Source organism: Hemitrygon akajei, chromosome 14 (genome assembly GCF_048418815.1).
Source record: "Hemitrygon akajei chromosome 14, sHemAka1.3, whole genome shotgun sequence".
Lineage (NCBI taxonomy): Eukaryota > Metazoa > Chordata > Chondrichthyes > Myliobatiformes > Dasyatidae > Hemitrygon > Hemitrygon akajei.
In genome coordinates this window covers 94,030,215-94,056,256 of record NC_133137.1, presented here as the reverse complement: position 1 = coordinate 94,056,256, position 26,042 = coordinate 94,030,215, and the positions used below count along the sequence as shown (strand labels likewise).

General features: G+C 41.2%; 1 protein-coding gene across 2 annotated transcripts in view; it reads left to right on the top strand.

The window, feature by feature from the left end:
• The window catches only part of LOC140738799 (reelin-like), a 302,475-nt gene that overhangs the window by 153,408 nt on the left and 123,025 nt on the right, over window positions 1–26,042 (top strand). For both annotated transcript variants that reach the window (XM_073066646.1, XM_073066645.1), the window contains exons 19-21: window positions 212–445; window positions 5,556–5,717; window positions 18,006–18,242. In XM_073066646.1, coding sequence (XP_072922747.1) covers window positions 212–445; window positions 5,556–5,717; window positions 18,006–18,242 — 633 coding nt within the window. The remainder of the gene's footprint in view (window positions 1–211; window positions 446–5,555; window positions 5,718–18,005; window positions 18,243–26,042) is intronic.

Here is a 26,042-nt window from a genome sequence, read left to right as displayed (position 1 = left end):
CTAGCACTGAATTCAAATTCACAAAGAAACTGTTCACTTTAAGAACCATAATAATTTAAATGAACCTGTGTCCTGTACCTTGCTCGATGCTAATTTTGGAAAAAGATTTTTTCATTACTCCAAATACTGCAGGTAATGCTGTGTTCACATGTTTACATCCCAGTTACCTCTGCTGTCAGCTTTCTGATGTGACTTTTCTGTTTGCTTCCAGGTGTGACCCCGGATTTTCTGGGCCTGGTTGTGATATGGCTTCCCAAACGTACCCCACTATCATTTCTGAGAGCTTTAGTAGCCCCCGGCTCTCCTCCTACCACAATTTCCACTCAATCCGCGGCGCAGAACTTGGTTTTGGTTGTGGCGTCCTCTCGAGTGGCAAGGCCCTGGTATTCAACAAAGAGGGAAGACGCGAGCTCGTTACTTACTTTCTTGACAGTACCTCAGCCAGGTAAAGGGCAAAGTAATTAATATGAATTAAAAGGGTGTCCAGAAAGTGTATCTTTAATCTGTATGATTTAGTCTTTGTATCACCAACAGAACAGTGACTGTTCACTAAGACTAGATCCATCTGACTTGGAATTCCTGTGGGATACGGTCCTCGCCTATTGTTAAACAGCTAGGAGACAGTGTAATGGTGTGGTAAACTGCACAATCTCTAAAGCCTATTTCATCAGCTAGCTGGTCGACTGAGGATCAAGCTGCTTTAGTCTAATCCCGAAAGTTAATGTATGGAAAGTCATTCAGTTTGTTTGAAAGCAAAATTTGCCATCCTCGTAAAATTTCCATCAATATCACATCAGTGAAAGAGAAGGACTGATTAATATCACAGAAGTCCTTTAGTTGAGAAACACGCACTGATGCTATAATACTGCTCTAGATATTCCTGTTCAGCAAACAATGGAGCCTTAGGGGCCTATTAAACATCAATACTTCCATTAAGCTCTCAAGTTGGTAAAAGGAACTGATTTAAGAATTATCTGCCAGTACATTTTCAGCTACAAAATTCAAAGCTGTCAAACTCAGTGCAAGTATATCTGAAATTTCTGGCCAGGCTATAGGCATCTGTAGATGCATTTTGAACAGTGCTACGATTTTTTAAAAATGTTATGCCTTAATTTGCAGTTTTTAACAGATGGAGATGACAAAATCCTTCAAAATAACAGGGCAGCAACAATTATTTCAAATCTGGAGAGTCATATCAAAGAAGAATGGAGTTTAGAGCAGAAAAGTATGGCATGATACGCTCATGCTAAAGGGAATTTGATCTAAACACATGTGTGGGTTTGTGATAAGATGCCATGATTTCTCTCTGCTGCAAGAGATGGCATGTGACAAGTCAATTTATTACATAGCTGGGTATTTTATAGGAACCACCACGTGGGTTATTTCCAAATGATTTTAGCCAAATGAAGTATTAGAGATATAGTAAGCTGAATTCATATCTGTCACGAGCAATGGAAAAGCTGCAATTAGGTTTACTAATCTAATTAATTTACTAATTTAACAACAACAATAGCACGACCTACAGGGAGGAGGTGGAAGAGCTTGAGGTCAAGTGCCAGGCAAATAACTTCTCCCTTAATCTGAAGAACTTGTACCACTCACACACCCCTTTACATTGGCGGCATAACAGTTTCAAACTCCTGCGAGAGCACATCAGACACAGCCTCCCATGGTCCCAGAACACATGCTACACGGTCAAGACGGCTCACCAATGCCTCAACTTTCTGAGGAGGCTGAAGAGAGCGGGACATTGTATATCCGTACTCACATAAGTCTGCAGATGCACGGTAGAGAGCATCCTAACAAGCTGTGTCACTGCTTGGTATGGAAACTGCACTGCGGCAGAATGGAAGGCTAAACAACAGGTAGTCAAAGCTGCCGAATGCATCACTGGCACTAGCCTACTAGCTATCAAAGACATAGACACTGAAAGGTGCCAGAAAAGGGCCAGTAACACCATGAAGGACCCCACACACCCTGCTCATGGACTGTTTGTCTCACTCCCATCAGGGAGTATCCATGCCAGGACCACCAGAATCAAAAACTTACTTTTCCCAAACTATAAGACTGATCAACACCTCCACCTACCAACTCCACCACAACTTTATTATTTCCCCTCAGCCACCTTCTATACAGCCTAGCCTCACTCTGTGGACATATAATCAATCTATGTATAAAAGCTATCTTATGTATTTATACTTGATTATGTATTTATATTTATTGTGTGTTTTTTTAATTATTACTATTGTGTTTTTTATGTTTGGTGTTTTTTTGTGTTGCATCAGATCTCGAGTAACAAGTATTTCGTTCTCACACTTGTGTACAGGAAATGACATTAAACAATCTTAAATCTTGAACCTTGAATCTTAAGTAGTGCAGGATGCATCATATCCAGAAGATGCCATGGCAATCGGTTACTAGGAAGAACTCAAGAAACAGACAGCTCCAGTTCCTTGGAACTGAGTCACAATCAGTCAGTTTATTTCGAGAACATGAGCAGACATTGTGTGAGAGAGATTCTTCTCCAGTTGAATCTGCATTCTCTGCCATTTTGACATTTTCTTGACAATACTGATAGTATGTAGACCATTTCTAGCTCAGTGTGTCTTCAGAAATAAATAGTTTTTTATGAGTACCAAAACCTGGCATCATTTGAAATAGAAATATAAAAATAACACGGGGAATATGAAACAAAATCAACTCGAATGCTTGAATTCTTCTTCAAGGAATAATCAACATTATGGTCTAGAAACTAATAAATGTCCTTGTACTAATAGCAAATTGTGGAATTCACAAAAAAAATTGCATGAAACAAAGAGTTAGGCCCCCTCGTCATTCCATCCAGCAGTAGGTCTGTAGCCCTTCAGACTTTTAACTCTTAACTTTTCAAGTGCATGTTCTGCAATGAGGACAGGCACAGGGTCAGCAACCTTAAATTCCTCAGTGTTATCATTTCAGAGGATCTGTCCTGAGCCCAGCACATAAATGCGATTATGAAGAAAGCATGGCAGCGTCTCTACTTCCTTAGAAGTTTGTGAAAATTCAGCATAGAATGGAAACACCAATGCCCTTGAATGGAAAATCCTACAAAAAGTCATGGAAATAGCCCAATCCATCGGAAGTAAAGCCCTCCACTCCATTGAGTACATCTACATGGAGCGCTGTCGCAGGAAAGCAGCATCCATCATCAAGGACTACCACCACTGAGATCATGTTCTCTTCCTGCTGCTGCCATCCATAAGAAGATACAGGAGCGTCAGGTCCCACACCATCAGGTTCAGGAACAGTTATTACCCCTCAACCATCAGGTTCCTAAACCAGAGGGGTTAACTTCATTCAACTTCACTTGCTCCATCACTGAACTGTTGGGCTATGGACTCACTTTCAAGGACTCTTCATCTCATGTTCTGGATATTTATTATTTATTTATTTATTATTATTTTTTTTTCTACTTCTGTATCTGTACATTGTTGTCATTTGCACATTGGTTGTTTGTCCGTCCTGTTGTGTACAGTCTTTCAATGATTCTATTGTGTTTCTTGTATTTATTGTATATGCCCACAAGAAAATGAATCTCAAGATTGTATATGGTGACATATATGTACTTTGATAATAAACTTACATTGTACTTTGTAATATGCTGGGTGGGAGGTCTTATTTCTGGGCTGTACAGCTGACTCTGCAAGTCCACATAGACAACTACTACAGTATTACCTTTCACTTCTCTGGGAAAGTTCCTCCTCCTACCCTTTCACTCATTGAATTCCGCATCCTATTCTCCTCTAATCCTTCTATATCCCCAAATTTTGATCCCTCTTTTCTAAAATACTTAGGTCCCTCATAATTTTAGATACTTCTTTACAGCCTCCTCTGCTCCAAAGAAAACAACCCCAGTACTTTCAGTCTCTCTTTGTAACTAAAATTTTCCAGTCCTGGCACTATTCCATTGTGACTGATGACAGTGCTCATTTGGAGTTGTATACTATTTCAGCATTACATCCTCCTTTTGCTTTCTTTATGTCGGTGAATAAATCGCTCTCTCCCTTTTGTTACTTTATTGACCTAAACTGCTGCTCGTAAGCATTTTTGTTCATCTTCGCTCTTCAATGCCCTCACACACTTATTGAGTATTCTCTTGTTGTATCGCCTCAAATGCATGATCTTGGGATTTTCTGGATTAGGTCCAGTTCACTAATTTTCTCCTTGGTGCATCCATTCCTTCCTGTAGTTGAGAATTTCCTCTTCACTATGAACCACATGGCTAACTGTTGTATCATTTACAATGTCCTTCTCACAACCCTTATATATCAATGGAAATCATTAATGCATGTTACACAAGACTAAGTATTAAGTAAATTCTATGAAAATTGTACTATCAAAGTTCAAAGTAAATTTATTATCAAAGTGCATATACCATATACAACCCCTGGGATTCGTTTTCTTGCGAGCAATCACAGTAAGTACAAGAATTACAGTAGAAACAATGAAAGACCACATCAACAGGACGGAGAAAGAACCAATGTGCAAAAGACAACAAATTGTGCAACTGCAAAAAGAAAGAAAATAATTAATAATAAGAAGTGATAAATACTGAGAATATGAGATGAAGAGTCCTTGAAAGTGAGTCCACAGTCTAACAGTTCAATGATGGGATGAGTGAAGTTATCCTCTCTGGTTCAAGAGCCTGATGGTTGAGGGGTAATAATTGTCCCAGAACCTGGTGGTGTGGTTTCTGAGGTGTTTGTGCCTTTTTCCTGATGACAGCAGTGTGGTGAACTACCGATACCTGTCTGGACACGCCCCCTGATGACTGCTCCTGTGGCTCCTCCCACAGACCCTTGTATAAAGGGGATGGAGGTCTGAGCCCGGCCTCTCAGTCTCCAGGATGTAGTATGGTGGTCACTCACTGCTTGTTCCTTCTTCCAGTCAATAAAAGCCGATACCTCGTTTTTACGTCTCAGAGTGAGTTATTGATGGTGCATCAAGCAGTGACAAGAAAGCAAGACCATCAAGCTGTCACCATACTTAATGATGGTGCCTATTTGTCAAGTTTTCAAAATTGAAGTTTAAAACAGTGAGGAGAGAATGAGATCTCCTCTGAAATAGAGAGTCATAGAACACTATAGCACAGAAGCAAGACCTTTGGCCCATCTATTCTGCGCCAAACTATTATTCTGCCAAGTGCTATCAATCTGTACCTGGATCTTTGCCCACCCATGTACCCCTCCAATCCATGTACCTCTCCAAATTTCTCTTAAATGTTGAAATCAAACCCACATGCACCACTTTTGCTGGCAGCTTGTTCCACATTCTCACCACTCCGAGTGAAGAAGATCCCCCTCATGTTCCCCTTAAGCGTTTCACCTTTCACCCTTAACCCATGACCTCTAGTACTAGTCTCACCCAATGTCAATGGAAATAAGCTCAAAGGGCAATTGCTTTTCATCAGTAATAATGCTACACTTTTAAGTGCAGTGATGCAACTGTAGGCTTTGTATGGATGAACTTATTTAAGGTTGTAAATATTTTGCCTTGTGGTGCTTTTGTTTCTGCAGATTCCTCCAGTTCACCCTTCGCCTGGGTAGTAAATACGTTCTGAGCACATGCAAGCCCCCAGACCAGCCAGGGGAAGGGGTTCTGCTGCACTTTTCTGCGGACAATGGAATTACATGGAATCTACTGCATCACTACTCCCACCGGAACTACCATGAGCCACGGTAAGTTAAGTCAAAGTCACCCACCAAATCTGTCAGTGACTTCACCAGCCACTTAGCTTTCACCATTACCTTCTCAAAGTGACATCTGGATGGGATTCGCAAAGAATGAATAAAAAGGAAACATTGGATAATTGTCTTTCATGACTTTGAGATGACTACGTCTGAATGGTGTCCCTGGGGCAGACAACCGAGAGCTGAATTTTATGGAGCGTAATTTTGCGATACAATTCAACTGGTAACATATTTAGTATATGTGTTACAATGTAAATTTATCTTTTTAACATCATTTTGATTAGTGCCACAAATGCAGTTGCTGACATTTGTGGTATCTTTATTCAAGGAAGCATTTCGTTTCCAGATACAAATGGCACTCCTTTACAAGTGTTACTTCAACAGAAAGACAACAGTGTGAATTTGGAAATAACGGTGTCCTTTAACAAATTTTGGACGTTTGATTTATTTTTGGCTTAGTCTCTCTGGGTGGGATTAAAAAGCAAGGATCCGAGCTAATTTTCCTCTTATAATCTGGCTTTGAAAGGGAAATGCTTGTCCTATGCTAACCTTCTTGATGGGATCAGTTTAGACTAGAAGTGGAATGTGTATGCTCACTGATGGGATAATTTTAATAATTCTTATAGTTTTTGTTTCTGCTGCATGAGTATTCACACTTAATATTAATTAAGTGTATTCCTCTGAATCTCGTGATGTTGGTTACAGGAGATGGAAGTGTTTGGTGTGATCTGAATGTTGGAAGCTGAGTCCTTTTGACTAACGCACTTGACTTGGCATTTGCCTGATTGGTAGTGTCACACTGAGGTAAAATATGGCAGTAAGAGGGAGAAATTAAATAATCATTTTGCAGTCTTTGGAAGACACTGCAAATTGCAGAAAGAAACCACATAATTTGTTAGTCTGTTTATTCAGAATCGTTATACCAACCGGGTAAGTTTAATCAGCATTACAGCATAATTTTCAAGTGTCCAATTGAGGGACATCTCTTCCTGAATATACTTCCGTTAACTGAAACCAGATTAACAATTCTTTCCTGTCCAAACTCTCGACGTGGCAGCTTTCATACAGTTAGATGAGGTGTCACACTGAGAAGAAATATGTGAACTGAAGGAGTTGATAATTATGAAATTCCTCAGCAAGAAGAAACCTTATTTCAATGTATTATTTTTGAAGCAATTAATAAGTATTGAATGTTGATCAGCTTAGCAGTGCTCTCTTCAAACATCTCTTAATAATTAACATGTTGCCATGGATGCAATGGAGATGAAAGCCAATTCCTATATGGAGCCTTCAGCAATGTTACAGTACTTCATTTCACTGTATTTAATTTTTTAAGGGATTCAGATGTGTGAAATAATTTTAGTTTAATTAAACAGAATTACAGATGTCTGAAGTATTTACCTAAAGCCTCTAAAATATCCCGAGAAGTCCAGCTTGCTGAACACCTCGAGCTTCCTTTGATGATTTTTCTTTTTCTAATTATGCATGCATGTCATTGACGAGTTGGAACAACCTCGAGTTGACAAACAGGACAGGATCTTTGCAGGCTGGAGCTGCCTGCTGGTCCAGTTCCCTGCCTTTGCCAAGTATCTCCACTGTTTGAGGTCTGTCCACGCCGCCTATTGTGACTAGAGTGGCAGCTGTGCCAGGTTTCATAACTGTTCCCAGCTGTGTCAAGACCCCCGATTTTGCCAAATGCCCTATTTTTGTGGTGTGTGCCACCTGTCTTTGTGACAGTGCTGCCAGCTGAATAAAGCACACCCTGAGTATGACGCTATCACTCACTCCTCCCTGTACTTGGGTATGCAGTTAACCCCTGAAAACCTTCCTGACTCCTTAATGTTAAATATCATCACAAACTTGCTTCCTCAATCCTCTCATTTTAGAAAATCTGAAGAAAAATTAAATTCTTGCCTGCTAAGTTTATTTTTATGTTCCTTCCATGGTAGTGTGACTTTAGTCTTGTTTCTACAGAAGATAAATTGTGTTCAGGTCACCTTCAATCTAAGAACCACTCTTAAGAACTTTACGCCAATTATTTTCCTACCACGCCATTGTTTGTTCAGATGAATTTTATTTGACTATGAAGGGTCAATGATCAAAGTGTAACTGGAAAGATGTAAAAACATATAAAATGTGATAGAATGATACTTCACTTCCTCAGATCGTGTACAGTTTGCCTTGCTATTGCCTCTATTCATTGTGTTAATCACATATGTTATGCACAAATATTTCTCTAATTTTGTGGTATAGCTTTTTCCTATCCATCACAGCCTCTCCAACACTGAACACTGGTGTGTAACTGCGCAGTGCTTGGTATTCTTGGTTTATGAGATCTTTGTAACCTCCAAATGTTAGGCGAACCATTAACTGTTTCAGGATCAGAATTGGGTTTATTATTGCTGACATATAATGTGAAATTTATTGTTTTGTGCCAGCAGTACACTGCAAAGGTATAAAAATCTATACATCATCAAAAGTAAATAAATAGTGCCAAAGAGAGGGATAATGAGGTTCTGTTCATGGGGCCATGGACCATTCAGAAATCAGATGATGGAGGGGCAGAAGCTGTTCCTAAATCATTGACACATATACCCTTTCCCTGATGGTAGTTCAGGGATGTGTGTTTAGCCCACTGCTCTACTCTCTATGACTGTGACTTTGTGGCTAGGCATAGCTCAAATACCATCTATAAATTTGCTGACAATACATCCATTGTTGGTAGAATCTCAGGTGGTGACGAGAGGGCGTACAGGAGTGAGATATGCCAACTAGTGGAGTGGTGCTGCCGCAACAACCTGACACTCAACGTCAGTAAGACGAAAGAGCTGATTGTCAACTTTAGAAAGGGTAAGACGAAGGACCACATACCAATCCTCATAGAAGGATCAGAAGTGGAGAGAGTGAGAAGTTTCAAGTTCCTGGGTGTCAAGATCTCTGAGAATCTAACCTGGTCCCAACATATCGATGCAGTTATAAAGGAGGCAAGACAGCGGCTATACTTCATTAGGAGTTTGAAGAGATTTGGTATGTCAACAAATACACTCAAAAACTTCTTTCTGCGTGGGGAGCATTCTGACAGGCTGCATCACTGTCTGGTGTGGAGGGGCTACTGCACAGGACCAAAAGAAGCTGCAGAGGGCTGTAAATTTAGCTGGCTCCATCTTGGGTACTAGCCTACGAAGTACCCAGGACAACTTCAAGGAGCAGTGTCTCAGAAAGGCAGCATCCATTATTAAAGACCTTCAGCATCCAAGACATGCCCTTTTCTCACTGTTACCATCAAGTAGGAGGTACAGAAGCCTGAAGGCACACAGTCAGTGATTCGGGAACAGCTTCTTCCCCTCTGCCATCCAATTCCTAACCCTTGGACACTACCTCACTTTTTAATATATATTATTTCTGGTGGGGACTGATGATGGATCTGGCTGAGTCTATGACCCTCTGCAGCCTCTTGCTATCTAGTGTACTGGGGGCTCCATACCAGGCTGCCATACAACCGGCCAGCCGCTCTCCACCATACTTCTTAGTGACATACCATACTCCTCAAACTCTTGCCAAAGTAGATCCATTGGTGTGCCTTCTTCATGAAGGCCCAGGATAGATCCTCTGAGGTGTTCATGTCTGGGAACTTGAAACTGCTCACAGCTGACCCCTCAATGTGTTTTCCTGACTTCTCTTTCTGAAGCCCACAATCACTTCCTCGGTCTTGCTGACGCTGATCGCGAGGTTGTTATTGTGACACCATTCAACCAGCTAACCTTTCTCACTCTGTTGGCCTCCTCATCACCATTCTGAGATTCTCTAACAACAGTGGTGTCATCGGTGAATTTATAGACCACAGAATCACGAGTGTAAAGCGAGTAGAGCAGCATCTTTGAGGAGCACCTGCATTGATAGTCAGTGAGGAGGAGATTATTTCCTATACACACTGACTGTAGTCTCCCAATAATGAAGCTGATGGTCCAGTTAAAGAGGAAAGTACAGAGGCCCATGGGTTGAACATTGGTTATTAGTTCTGTAGGGATGGTAGTGTTGAATGCCGAGCTGATGTGTATCTTGTGGTTGATAGGCGCTCCAAAGCAGAGCGGAGGACCAGTGGTATTGCATCTGCTGTAGATCTGCTGCAGCAGATGGCAAATTGCAGTCCTTCCTCAAGCAAGACCAACTCTAGCCACAACAAACTCTCAAAGCACTTCATTACAGTAGGTGTGCTACCAGGCACCTCATCCTGCTCTTTTAGGGCATCAGAATGATTACTTGCCTTTTAAAGCAGGTGGGATCCTACGCCCACAACATTGGGTGGGGGTGGGGGTTGAAAATGTCCTTGAAGACTCCGGTCAGGGTTTCCGTACCAGCCAGGTATGCCATCGGGTCTTTGTGCCTCGCGAGGGTTCACACTCTTGAAGGATGTTCGGATGTTGGCCTGCAAGACGGAGGCCATCGGGTTGCTGAATGCCGTGGGGATCATTCTCCCTTTTGAAGTGTGCATAAAAAGAATTGAGCTCGATGGCGAGTGAAGCCTCACTGCCATTTATGCTGTTGGGTTTCACCATATTGGACGTACTGGCACACAAACCTGCCACTCCTGTCGTGTATCTGATTCTGCCTCTAGCTTCACTCAGAGCTGACTTTTTGTGCTCACAATGGCCTTCCATAGGTCTTACCTGCACTTGCCACAGGTGCTGCCTGACCTGTGCTTTCCAACACATTTCCTTTTTATTTCAGATTTTCAGATTTTAGCTTTTTTGATAATTATGAAACAGGCGGTTTTTTTTAAACCGTTCATCAGTCAGCTGTGGCACACCTAGCAGCAAGTCAGACCCATGGGTCTCTGTCCTTTCCTAGAGAGTGAACACATGATCCAGGCTGACACCTCAGGGTAGGTGCTGAACAGTGGGATGGTGACAGACAAAATTATTACCCTCTCAAGTGGATGTTAAAAGTACTTTGTTTGGTTTAAAAGAATACAGGCTTGTTTACACAGAGTCTTGGCCATAATTTATGCCTCAACCAAGGTTCCCAGAACAGATTTATCTGATCATTCTATTTATGGGACACTAAAGTGAAAACATAAACTGAAATATTTCCTTAATTACCCTCTATTGGTTGCTCAGGGCATCCCGAGGATGTGAAAAGCATCAAAGTAAAACGAGCGTTTTTCACATCTCCTTATCCTTTATGAAAAGGGAATTCCTTGATCTTTAACATCTCTTAAATGTTGTTCATTTTCATAATTTCCCAAAAGCCCGCTCCCTCTTTTCTAACCACACACACACACACACACACACACACACACACACACACACACACACACACACACACACACACACACACACACACACACACACACACACACACACACACACACACACACACACACACACACACACACACATTCACAGCTGAGTTTCTTCTCATGAATTATTGAGGTATTGTCCAATAGAAATTCCTGACCAGCGTGGCTATGGCAACATTGCTTTTGCTTCATGCATTAATTTCAGTGAAAAAAATCCTTGAGTACACTATCAGATTACTGACAAAGCTATACAAATGTATACATTTACTGCATTATTGACCTAAATAGTTAAGTAACTCAGTTGATCCAATAGTAAAATACTCACATTATCTGATTTTCATCTTCCCATGTACACAGAAAGATTAAGGAACTCCAGCAAATGGTAGTATTGACATTGGTGTATGTTAACAAGAGATGCAATTGGTTGCTTCTGAATTTCCAATAAACCACGAATGACCAATGGTTAATATTTTGAAAAAGGATGCATTATAGGTCCTAAGCTTGAAAATTTTCCATTTACACCTCCTGAATTTATAAGGTCATGTGGGCAAATATTTCAAATATGACTTTAACAGGATTAGAATTACATTTTGCAAAGAGTGGATTTTTATATTGCTGTAATAGCACTAAGCTTTGTACATGGAACCAAAGAACAGCAAGCAGAATCCTGTACACCTACCACTTTGCTCCTGATTTTATATGCATTGGCAGAAAATTAGGCAGTCTGCATAATGAATATCCCACCCTTCCATGACGTACCCATATACCCAATATAACCAAGTCATTGGGTATATTTAGAGTTGTGGTTGATAGGTTTTGGATTAGTAAGGGATAATAAATCAGCTATAATTGAATGATGGAGAAGACTTGATGGGCTGAATGGCCTAACTCTGCTCCTATATCATGGTATGTGTCATCCATGTTGCAGAAGTGCCAGCCAGTGATCATCTTCAGCAAGATTGGGTCTAACCAGCTAGCCATAGCAATCAATGGAATTGTTCATTTCTTCACTCTCACTGTTACGCAATGGGTTGCCATTAACCAGAATCGCAACAGATTCAGCACAGGAATATTATGAGTTGGGCATCCTTCACTGAGTGATGTATCTCTGATATCTTTAAGACAGGAGCAAAGTGGAATACTCTTTACTTGCCTGGATGAGTGCAGTTCCAAAAAACCAGTTAAGCTTAATACTATTCAGGGCAAACCAGCTTGCTTATTTGACATCTGATGTGACACTACTACCACCATGACAACAGTGTCTGTTGTCTACAAAGTGCACTACAGTTACTTGGTCAGGTTTCTGCAACATTATCTTCCTAACCCCGTCTCTCCTAAACCCAGGAGCATGTATACTGAGAAGGACAAGTGCAGTGGATGGACAGGACCACCATCCACAGGTCTTATCTTCAATTCTCACACCATCCTGACTTGGCAAGGTACCTTCGTCACTGTTCTATCTAAACCCTGGAACTCACTACCCAACAGCTGGTAGGAGTATCTTCACTATGGCCCAAGAAAGTGGCTCACTACCAATTTACAAATTGGAAATGGAAAATGAACAAATATGAAAGAGATATGAACAACATATCACATTCACGTCACTTAAATTGCAGGCCATTGTGCTGAACCACGATACCAATGTCAGATAATGCAACATTAACCAGAAACCAGAAACCTAACTGGAGTAATCAAGAAAGTGCTATTGATGCAGAGAAGGTCAGAAGCTGGTTCTTCTGCAGGTTGTCTCAGCTCTGACTCCCAGCATTGACAAGATGATGAAATACAAACTTCTCTTGGACGAGTGCAGCTCTATTAACAGCATCTTCAAACTTGTGATCTTTTCTATCTCAATAGATGAAATTTGTAGTTACGTGGTAATATTACCAGTTGCAAATTCTAGATCTCACATCATCCTGACTTAAAGTATGTACCATTCCTTCAAAGTCCTGAATTCCATACCTACAGCTCTGCAGAAGTACCTTCCCCACTGGCTTGCACCTCTACCTTCATAACGACAATATGTTTGGACAATAAATACTGACACTACCAGTTGTGGCCATCTCCTGTGTCTGAATATGTATGTGCATTTCCTTTCATAATAAATAATCTATTTTGGGTTTCTAGTATGCAGCCCCCTTCAGGAGCTATAAATATAGCAAGTGATGTTCTAATCATAATTATAATTCTAGTTTATTGATTAGTATCATGAAGTTCAGCTTTATGGTGAAAAAATTCAGCTGTGAATTCACAAAGTAATAGGATTCTGAGATACGTTGGCCTTTAATGTGCTTTTCTACAAATTGTAGCATCATACACCATGAAAACAGGCCCTTCAACCCAAACTGGACCATGCCATCCAAGATGCCCATCCAATCTTGTCCCACTTGCACATGCTTAGCTTTATCACTCTAAACCCTTCTTATTAATGTACCTGTCTACCTGCCTTCTAAATGTGCCTCAACCACATTTCCACTGGCATCTTATTCCTCTGGGTGAAAAACTTACCCCTTAGATTCCCATTAAATCTCTCCCCTCTTACATAAACCTATTCCCTCCAGGTCTTGATTCCCCAACCATGGGAGAAAAGACTACGTATGGTCAACCATTCTATGATTTTCATGATTTTTTGCACCTTTATAAGATCACCCCCTTATCCTCCTACATCCCAATGAAGTCCTGGCCTGCTCAATCTATCTCTAGATTCAATACTTTGAATTCTGGCAACATCCTCATAAATATTTTTGCACTTTTTCCAGCTTATCAACATCTGTCTTATAACAGGATGACTAAAACTAAACACAATATTCCAAATATTCCAAACAAAATCTCCCACTGTATATGGCCTTCATAGACCTTACAAAAGCAGTTGACTCTGTAAATTGCCCTACCCTTTGGCAGGTACTGTCCAAAATTGGGTGCCCAGAGAAATACCTCAAGATCCTGCAGCTCTCACACAATGACAGGAGTGCAACAGTCATCAGCAACTGTGGCTCTGAGACAGCACCTTTTAAGGTTGAGACTGGGGTCAAACAGGGGTGCATCATTGCCCCAACTCCGTCTGCCATTTTCATTGCAACCATTCTTCAACTCACAGGCAAGACTTCTCACAAAGAGTCCAGATTCTCTATCGGACAGACAGAGTAACCTACACCGATTCAAGAGAAAGAGCAAGGAGTCAACTGCTTTCAACACAGAGCTCCATAAAAATGCCATCATAGCTCACTCTACAGTGCACAATGGAAGCTTTTGCCAGAGCATATAAGCTCCTGGGACTTGATCAAGAAAACCCAAGTCCTGCACCAACCTGCTCCAGATCAAGTTCTTAAATTTCCAACCATCCAAATTAACAACATCCCTCTGGAGAACACTGATCATTTCCCATATCTTGGCAGCCTTCTTTCTTCAAGAGCCAACATTGACCTTGAAGTAAATTGCAGAATAGACAGTGTGGGTAGAGATTTTGCCAGGCCGAGAAAGAGGGTTTTTGAAGATTGGGATATCAAGACCAACACTAAGCTTCTGGTCTATAAAGCTATAGTCCTCCCCTCCTTGCTATGTGGAGCAGAGTCATGGACAACATATAGCCGATACATAAAATCCCTCGAAACTTACAATCAAAGATGCCTCCGAAAGATTCTGAGAGTTAGCTGGAAGAACAGGCGAACTAACTCCGGCATCCTGGAGGAAGTTAACATTAATCCATAGCCACAATCGTGACTCAACAACAATTGCGACGGTTTGGCCACAGCATCCATATGCCTGAACCCGCTTCCCTAAACAGCTCCTGTTCGGCCACTCAAGGATGCAAAGTGCACTCCTGGCAGGCAGAAAAAGAGGTTCAAGGGCAATATCAAAACCCACTTGAGGAAGTGCTTCATCAACCTGAACAGATGGGAGAAATTAGCACAGGATAGGGAAGGCTGGAGAAGGACTGTTTGTGAGCTCGAAGAAAACCTCCACTGTGCCGCTGAGACTAAGCAGCTTCGATGTAAGGAGAGACTGGGAAAGGCCCAACCAGCTACATCCAGCACGGTCTCAGTGACCTACACCTGCCAACACTGCAACAGGACTTGTGGATCACGGATCAGCCTCTTTGGTCATGTCAAGACCCACAAGTGACCAGATCAACCACCAGGAGAAGAATCATACTCATATCATATGAGTGGTCACTGCTGATGATGATGTGTAGCATTATTAGAATTACAAGAAACACCTTATTCGAAGTACTCCATTATGCTAAATGCCTTACTGGTGTTATTTTAAATAAAGGAACGCTTGTACTCTTCATTCTTGCTCTTCTCAAATTTTAATTTTGTTTTCTTCAACCGAGTGTTCATTGCTAACAATGCTCTTCCATGCTTGCATTAGATACCTCAATCTGTATGTTCCTGAAGATTACATTCTAAATATAATTATAGGAAACATTGATATAATAATGATGGCCATTGGAAATTATTGACAGTTTTGTATACTAAAATTAGATTGAAATAAATTGAAAGGAGATGAAAGCCATCATGTTATTCACCATTTTCACCTACAGCAGATCATTTATACAGTATAATAGCAGTAACCAGCACGTCTGCCAAGAAACCCACATGCTTCCCTAACCTGACAGGTGCAGAACTGGGTGGGAACATGATCGTTGATTTACGTAGTTAATCATGGTGATAGAATTAATTTTTCCTATGATAATATGTCCTCTCCAATGCTCCATATGTCAAAAATGCAATATTATTTGTCATCTGAGGTTTAAAGCTTTCCTTGACAGGAGTAGATATGAGCATATTGCATACACACCAAGTTCTAAATATAGAATTGAGTCATATTATCAATTCGAGAAAACTAGCAATTGTAAGGAAGTGATTCTATGAATACTTAAGCATTTTTAGGTAAACTGATGGCTTTAGTCCATACAGTGAACTAAGTAGGAAGGGAGACAATATTTTCTTATTTGTTATTTTAGGAATATAAAAGTGCCTTCAAAATTTATTTTTCTCTGCAAAAAAACTTTGCTTTCTGTTTAGTGTATTAAAGATATGAAATTGTTGGCGATTGGAACAAATGAAAGGCTTGGTTCATTCATTTGATTTCCATCATTCACTGTTTAAAGTAGGTCATGATTTTTTTAAAATTATAGCTTCCCTACTGTATTAAAAAGTAAATGGCCTCAGAATTTTGATAATGTTGCCAGCAACAGTTTGTGGATTGAAGCACTGAATTTGTATGCAAACATACAGAAATTATTTTTATTTTAGGATTTGAAATATGTTGCACTTCATCTTAATATTACACTTTAACCATTGCACGTTCTTCAGACCCTTCTTATTTGTACTGAAAATGAAGTGATTTTCATTTTTTTGCAGCAAAGTCACAGTTTGAACTGTAAATGAATGTCAACCAATTGCTCTAATAACATACAAAGACTGAACTTTATACAAGATCATCCAAACCTCATAAAAGCTTTACTGTTTGAATTGTTTCATTTTCATGATGGATATCTACCTGTTGTTGAGTAGAGAGAATGTGATCTCAAAATGTTTTTCCAAAAAATTTTGTTGCAACATTGTATTCATAACTTGGTGAACTGGTAAATTGATTTATTATTGTCACATGTAGCATGGTACAGTGAAAAATTAGTTTTGCATAATGTTCATACTTAATAGTTTATTGAGGTAGTCCAGGGTAAACTAATAATCGAGGTTAGAATGAAGTATTAGTTATTGAGAAACTGCAGTGCAGGTAGAAAATACGGTACAAAGTTATAATGATGGAGTTCAATCTAGAGGTAGATGGAGTTCAACCTAGGTAAGTTTGAGGTGGTTCATTTTGGTAGGTCAAGTATGATGGCAGAATATAATATTAATGGTAAAACTCTTGCCAGTGTGGAGGATCAGAGGGATCTTGGGGTCCAAGTCCATAGGACACTCAAAGCAGCTGTGCAGGTTGACTCTGTGGTTAAGAAGGCATACAGTGTATTGGCCATCATCAATCATGGAACTGAATTTAGGAGCCAAGAGGTAATGTTGCAGCTATATAGGACCCTGGTCAGAACCCACTTGGAGTAGTGTGCTCAGTTCTGGTCGCCTCACTACAGGAAGGATGTGGAAACCATAGAAAGAGTACAGAGGAGATTTACAAGGATATTGCCTGGATGGGAGAGCATGCCTTATGAAAACAGGTTGAGTGAACTCGGCCTTTTCTCCTTGGAGCGACAGAGGATGAGAGGTGACCTGATAGAGGTGTATAAGATGATGAGAGGCTTTGATTGTGTGGATAGTCAGAGGCTTTTTCCCAGGGCTGAAATGGTTGCCACAAGAGGACACAGGTTTAAGGTGCTGGGGAGTAGTTACAGGGGAGATGTCAGGGGTAATTTTTTACTCAGAGATTAGTGAGTGCGTGGAATGGGCTGCTGGCAACGGTGGTGGAGGCAGATACAATAGGGTCTTTTAAGAGACTTTTAGATAGGTACATGGAACTCAGAAAAATAGAGGGCTATGGGGGTGTCTAGTAATTTCTAAGGTAGGGACACGTTGGGCACAGCTTTGTGGGCCGAAGGGCCTGTATTGTGCTGTAGGTTTTCTATGTTTCTTTGAGGTAGATTGAGGTTAAGAGGTCATCTTATCACCATTCGGTAGTTCTATAACAGCAAGGTAGTAGCTATGAGTAGCTGTCCTTGAGCCTGGTGGTACGAGCTGTCATGCTTTTTGTATCTTCTGCCTGATGAGAGGGGGAGAAGAGACAATGTTTGGGGTGAGTGGGGTCTTTGATAATACTGGCTGCTTTACAGAGGCAGCAAGAAGCGTTTCTGTAATGTTTTGAAATAATTGGGGTTTAAAAGGTCAATCCACTGCTCAAGTGTGTGCAATGATTGGTTTTATATTTTATCATCTTCTGTACATACTCCAAGTATTAAGGAATGATTAGCGGATCACAGTGTACAGAAATTTCACACCCTGCTGTTCTCTCCATCGTAGAATCATCTCTGTGCAGCTTCCACAGAATGCACGGCAACTAGGCATCCAGTTCCGCTGGTGGCAGCCTTATCACTCTGGGCTGAATGAGGATGTCTGGGCTATTGATGAAATCAGTATGACTTCAGTCTTGTACAACAGCATTAGTCTCAACTTCAGCAATTTAGTGGATGTCACTCAGTCTCTGGGCTTCTATCTTGGAAATGTCCAACCTTACTGTAACCACGACTGGACACTCAGGTAAGACGACCTCAGTTTCATTTGCCATGCTGTGTTAAAGCTATGTTTGGAAAGCAAGAATGTATTTTACAAAATTAAAATGCTACTGTTTCTAATTGCACATCTGCTTTTCCAATGTATAAAAGCATTAAGTTCAAATAATATAGAATCAGTCAATGTACAGTATTAAGAACCTAAAAACCTCCACTTTAAATGTACCCAATGCCTTGACCTCCACAACTATCTGTGGCAATGAATTCCACAAATTCACTATACTCTGGCTTAAGAAGTTCCTCCTCATCTCTGTTCTGAAGAACATCCTTCCATTCTGAGATCTTCCTTCTTGTCTTAGACTCTCCCATTCTTGGAGAATCCTCTCCATGTCCACTCTATCCAGGCTTTTCAATATTCAGTAAGTATAATGAGATGTCTCCCCTTCTTCTTCTTCTAAACTCCAGTGAGTGCAGGTCCAGAGCCATCATGACACACCCCATACATTAACCCTTTCTTTCCTGGGATCATTCTCATAAACCATCTCCAATGCCGTTACTTCCTTCCTTGAATGCCCACCTTGTAACATGTTTAATCTGCCCACAAGTAGCAGCAGGAAACATTCTTTACAGATAATACTGCTGGGAATTCTGTGACACTTTAAATCTTTACAAGCTTTGGCTGGGTCGCCAAAAAGATAGGTAATCAAGAAGGCCAAGTTGTTGGAAATATGTTCTAAAGTCTTTACTTTGTCTCTCTGTTAGATTTTTTTTTGCTAACTCTTCCTTATTGTATTGAGAGTGCTACATAAATACATATAGTTGTTGTATGGAGCAAGAGTGAGGTCTACAAACTGAAACCATCTGGAGTAGGGTTTCCATGACAGAATATTACACAGGATTGGGAAGTGAACTGGGATTGACAGAATCTGAGGATCAGTGGGAGGTGTTTTCAGAGACAGTCAATGTTAGAAGTGCTAATGTATTTCTATTGCCTGAGGGAAGATGGCCACTGGCAATGTTATTGAATATTTAATTGAGAAAAGTTTGCTGAAAGTTGATTTGAGAGGCAATCAAAGCATCAAATAAGTTCTAGAAAGGAATTTAGTTATATAATGGCTAGAAAAAAGCACATCAAATTTTGTTCTTTATTGATCAGATGAAATCAAATCCAATTAAAACTAAATAACTTCATTATGCATTATTGCTTTAATCAAGAGTTCAATGTTCTGAAATTCAGTACCATGCTTACCTGAGCAACACACACAATATGCTGGAGGAACTCAGCAGCCCCGGCACCATCTATGGAAATGAGTACAGGCGACATTTTGGGCTGGAACCCTTCAGCAGGACTGGAGAGAAAAAGTTGAGGAGTAGATTTAAAAGTTGGGGGGTGGGTAGAGAGAAACACAAGGTGTGAGGTGAAACCTGAAGGGGGAGGGGATTGATGCACCATCAATAACTCTTGGAGACGGGAGGCGAACGATAGGCTTTTATTAGCAACAAAGTGGAGCACGACATCTTGGAGACTGAGGGGGAAGCAGTGCCTCCAATTGCCTTTATACAGGGGTCTGTGGGAGGAACCACAGGAGCAGTCAGCAGAGGGGCGTGTCCAGACAGGTATACATAGTTTACCACAGGGATGAAGTAAAGAGCTGGGAAGTTGATTGGTGAAAGAAACAGAAGGCCATAGAAGAAAGAAAAGGGGGGGAGGAGGACCAGAGGGAGGCAATGGGCAGGCAAGGAGATAAGGTGAGAAAGGGAAAAGGGGATGGGAAATGGTGAAGGAAAGGGGGCAGTGGGGGGCATTACTGGAAGTTTGAGAAATCGATATTCATGTCGTCAGGTTGGAGGCTATTCAAACAGAATATAAGGTTTTGTTCCTCCAACCTAAGTGTGGCCTCATCATGACAGTGGAGGAGGCCATGGATAGACATATCGGAATGGGAATGGGAAGTGGAATTAAAATGGGTGGCCACTGGGAGTGGCGAGTGGAGTGTAGGTGCTTGGTGAAGCGATTTCCCAATCTACATTGGGTCTCACCGATATACTTCCCCCCTCCCCCCCACCTTCTAGGTCTAGCTCCTTCCCCCTTCCTTTCCAGTCCTGATGAAGGGATTTGGCACAGAACTGTTTACTCTTTTCCACTCATGCTGCCTGGCCTGCTGAGCTCCTCCAACTGTGTGTGTGTGTGTGTGTGTGTGTGTGTGTGTGTGTGTGTGTGTGTGTGTGTGTGTGTGTGTGTGTGTGTGTGTGTGTGTGTGTGTGTGTGTGTGTGTGTGTGTGTGTGTGTGTGTGTGTGTGTGTGTGTTGGATTTCCAGTATCTGCAGATTTTCTTGTGTTTGTGAAACAGGGACAAATGACAGCCACCTCCTGATCAGCAGATCTAAGGATTCTAATGCTATTTACTGACCTAGATTCTAAACATGACGAGCATTAAGCTGATAATGCACTGTACAATCTTTTAGGTCTGTCATATCCAGAGCATCCATCATGAAAGAGACCATTAAATCCTGCCAAAGATCAAAAGCTCTTATTTTTATCAATTAATGTCATTGTGTATCCACTGGACAAATCCAATTTTTCTGTCTCTACGGAAAGGTGTTTCTCCCTCCGATGCAGCTCCCCAATAGCCACCCTGGACTTTCCTGAGAGCTGGTGTACAGTTTTGGGGAGCTCCAGATGAGTGGATTTCACCACTGTATTATCCCATGTTATTTGAAGTTTGCTTCTGTTCCAATATATGACGTAGGCACTGTGGTGAGTGAACTTCTAATCTCTGAACTAGCCAGATTGGGATTGCTTCAGCTAATAGTGGAAAGAAGATTAAGGGAAAACCTACTGTATTTCTGCATTTTTCATCTTGTAAAGCACAATCAAACTGATACAAGTGACATTTAATAGCAAATACACACACAGTGCTGGAGGAACTCAGCAGGTCAGGCAGCAGCTATGGAAATGAGTAAACAGTCGACCTTTAGGGTCGAGACCCTTCTTCAGGACTGAGAAGGAAGGGTGAAGATGGCAGAATAAAAAGGTGGGCAGAGGGGAAGGAGGACAGGCTGGGAGGAGATAGGTGAAGCAAGGTGGGTGGGAAAGGTCAAGGTCTGGAGAAGGAGGAATCTGGACCACAGAGTGAGGTGTTGCTTCACCTGGAAGGACTGTTTGTGGCCCCGAATGGAGGTGAGGGAGGAGGTGAATGGGCAGGAGAAGCACTTAGGCCGCTTGCAGGGGTTAGTGCTGGGAGGGACGAATAGACATGGGAATCTCCACTTGTGCCAAGTTGAGGCAACCCTCAGGGTGGAGGAGCAACACCTCATATTCTATCTGGGTAGCCTTGAACCTGAAGGCATGAATATTGATTTTTCCTTCTGGTAAACAAATTCCACCCCCTGTCCCCCCACACGCCCCTTCCTCTATTCCCCACTCTAAATTTTATCTCTTCTCACCTGCCAATTATTTCCCCTGGGTCCCTTCCTCCTTCCCTTTCTCCTGTGGTCCATTCTCCTCTCCTGTCAGATTCCTTCTTCTCCAGCATTTGACCTTTCCCACCCAGCTGGCTTCCATATCACCTGTTAGCTAGCATCCTTCCCCTCCCCCCACCTCTTTATTCTGGTATCTTTCCTCTTCCTTCTGAGTCCTGAAGAAGGGTCTCGGCCTGAAATGTCTACTATTTTTATTAATTTCCCTAGATGCTGCCTGACCTGTTCAGTTCCCCCAACATTTTGTGTGTGTTGCTTTGGATTTCCAGCATCTGCAGACTTCCTCATGTTTAAGAGCAAAAACATTTGCCTCACCTACCTTGCCTTCGCATCCACCACATAATTCTCAGAAACTTCTGCCACCTCCCAATGGGATCCCACCACCAAGCACATCTTTCCCTCCCTCCCCACTTTCTGCTTTCTGCAGGGATCACTCCCTACATGACTCCCTTGTCCATTCGTCCCCACCCCCACTGATCTCCCTCCTGGTACTTACCCTTGCAAGCGGAACAAGTGCTACACCTGCCCCTCCACCTCCTCCCTTATTACCATTCAGGGCCCCACATAGTCCTTCCAGGTGAGGCGACATTTCGCCTGTGAGTCTGTTGGGGTCACCTACTGTAATTGGTGCTCCCGGTGTGGCCTCCTGTATATCGGTGAGACCCGACATAGATTGGGAGACCGCTTCACCGAGCACCTAAGCTCCCAGAAAAGCGGGATCTCCCAGCGGCCACCTATTTTAATTCCACTTCCCATTCCCGTTCCAATATGTTTATCTATGGCCTCCTCCACTGTTGTAATGAGGCCACGCTTATAAGCTGTTGGAGGAACAACACCTTATACTCCGTTTGGGTTGCCTCCAACTTGATGGCATGAACATCAATTTCTCAAACTTCCAGTAATGCCTCCCACCCATTCCCCCCACTCCCCCAATGATCTCATTGCCTGTCCATCACCTCCATCTGGTGCCCCTCCCCCCCTTCTTTCTTCCATGGCCTTCCCTGCTCTTTACTTCATCCCCTCTCCCTTCAGGTTTCATCTATCACCTTGTGTTTCTCTCTCCCCTCCCCTCACCTTTTAAATCTACTCCTCAGCTTTTTATCTCCTGTCCTGCCGAAGGGCTTCGGCTCGAAACGTCGACTGTACTCTTTTCCATTGATGCTGCCTGGCCTTCTGAGCTCCTCCAGCATTTTGTTTGTATTTTAAGCTATTTGTATGGTTTTTAGAAAAGTTGAATGTATTCCACGGGATTTACTTGTATACATTTGAAATTAATCAATGCATAAAAATTGTATATTTTGAACATTGAAAAAGGAGAGTCTGCAGTAATTAAGGCCCTTCCGAAGCTACAATATAGTAGAAATTGTGCAATCTGCAACATCAGGGAGCAACTGACTTGCTCCTGCTTCCTGGTTGTCTGGCCTCCGTCTGATCTAGTCCTGGAGGTTGCTGTCTGTCCTGCTAATTCCAGACACACCTCTTCCTGCAGAAAACCCCAATCCCACCCTTGAATTTGAACAACTCACTGAAGTGCACTAAGGAACATACATTGAAAAAAATAGTTTCTCAGGTAAAACACATGATTGCATGGATGATTTAAATATTATAAAATAGTTTTAAACTGTTAATGTAATTTTCTCCTCATAAACACATATACCTACTTGCTTCTCTGACTTGCAACATTGATAAAAGGAATTAGATTTCTGAAATGTTGATACCTTGTTCAACTTAAATGCAATTTTTTCAAAGTTTATTCCACAGTTTAAATCAGGGGTTCCCATCCTTTTTTATGTCATGGACCAATACCATTAAGCAAGGGGTCCATGGACCCTAGCTTGGGAACCCCCGGTTTAAATGAATGTTGCAAAGGATTTATTTTTTAATGTACAATTGAATGCAGGGAAGCTTTGTCAAGAATCAAAAAACCAGTCACCCTTCCAGAGTTTCCCTGATCAGTTTATGTCTCAAAATAGACGCAAAGGAGAAGGGAGTTTACCAAGAGTATTTCTTCTTGAGAATAGGTGTCAGTACCCAGAATCTAAATTGGCTATAGTTTTGTTTTTTTTGACAATGCATCAAAGGATATTATGTAGAACTTGACTCTTACCTAATTCTATCTATAGGAAGACATAATATCCTCATTGCACATTCCTTACCCTTTCTAACTTCCAAAATAATGTGTCATTATATTCTGTAACAACCCAGTAAAATAGAAACATGCTCTTCATAACAACACACAAAATGTTGGAGGAACTCAGCAAGACAGGCAGCATCAATGGAGAGGAATAAACAGTCAATGTTTCAGCCTGAGACCTTTCATGAAAGGTCTCGGCTTGAGAAGTCAACTGTTTATTCCCCTTCATTGATGCCACCTGCTTTGCAGAGTTCCTTCCAACATTTTCTATGTGTTACTCAAGATTTCAGCATTTGCAGAATCTCTTGTTGTTTATGATCTTCATAAACTCTGTATGATTAACAGAGGAGAGAAATGCTTGAGTTTCTCTTGCTGGAGGGAATTTTTGCCATGCTAATATTAATTTCTTAACCTATGCTTTTAGAACTAGCTTCAAGGAAAAGACACATCAAGAGGTTAATATGAAGGATGATGAAACTGGTGGTACTGCATTGAATTTGGCTGATGACCTTCATAGCCCTTGCCAGCCATTACCCCATGGGAAATCTCCAGACCAATTCACACTATCTAACTGATTAGTAGTTAAATTAATTAATGCCAGCTGATCTCAGCTGGGCTTCCATTTGGTTTGCTCTTGGCAAATCCAGTACAACGGGCTAGGTGCAATGTTCCTGTTGTCGCAGGGGAGTGATTGACAATGTTTTCTTCTTTGCATGAAACTTGGGCTGGGTAATTTATCATTCAGCACAAAACTAGTCCCCAGCTCATTTTCTACAGCAGGTGAAACGTGTCTAATCATGTGTAATGTTTCCATCAGTCACTTTCTTTTACCAAATACGAACCCATAAATTTGGAGGCGGTTAAAATGCTCATAAATTATTTAAATTTTAAACAAGTGATTAAATTATGGACTTACTTTAGACAACAAAATCATAACAGAAGTAATTACAAGCTTCTAGCAAAGCAGGTAACTCACACAAGGTCAAATTTACTGTTAACATGCACTCTGTCAAAATTAAAACCCTCTTTGCTATTTGGTATTTATCATAAATAATTATTTTGTAATAATTTATTCATTTTTAAATCACACCATCTTTGGCTTATGACTGAATTAAGGAATTATTTAAATTCAAGAACATAGAATGGTTTGAAAAAGGCACACGGAAAAAAAATTTTTGCTGTGATATTTTTTACCTGTAATGAAAATGGATGAAAACTAATTTCATATTTATAAAATAAATGATGTGCAGGCCTGAACTTGCCTTGAATAGTGGGAATTCAGAATGGGAGATGTATTGTTGCACCCACTGCATCTTGGTTCATAGTCTTTTCAGTCATAGAGAAGTACAGCTCAGAAACAAGCCCTTCAGCCCATCTAGTCCATGCCAAGCCACCTAGCCCTACTCCCATCAACCTGCACTGGGACCACAGCCCTCCTTACCCCTACCATCCATGTACCTCTTCAAATTTCTCTTAAACTTTGAAATTGTGCTCGCACGTTCCACTTGTGCTGGCAGCTTGTTCTACACTCTCATGACCTTCTGAGTGAAAAAGTTTCCCCTCATGTTCCTCTTAAACATCTCACCTTTCACCCCTAGCCCATGAGCTTTGGTTGTAGTCCCACCCAACCTCAGTGGAAAAAACCTGTTTGCGTTTACACTATCTATCCCCCTCATAATTTTGTATACCTCTATCAAATCTTCTCTCAATCTTCTACATTCTAAAAAAATACAGTCTGAACCTATTCAATCTTTTCTTAAAACGCAAGTCCTCCAGATCCTGTAAATTTTCTCTGCACTCTTTCAACCTTGTTTACATCTTTCCTGTAGGTTGGTGACCAAAACTGCACAAGATCCTACAAATTAGGCCTCACCAACATCTTATACAACTTCAACTTAAAATCCCAACTCCTGTGCTCAATACTTTGATTTATGAAGGTAGTGATTTATTTACACTGAGGGTATTTGAAGTCGCTGTAATACCAGTTAAAGGAAGCAGAAGTTGCATTTGTCTTTCTCCTTAAGTCTTCACATGTTTAGTGTTTAGTTCCTGGCTCAGCCTCTCCATCGCTGGTATAACAGCTTGCCAAGAGGATGAAAGCGCAGTGGCTCAAATTCTCAGAATTGATTTGTAATAAATGGGAAATTCAAGATTCTGATGGCAGAATTGAATGGACAGTTATGAGGAAGTGGGTTTAGAACTTGCGAATAGATT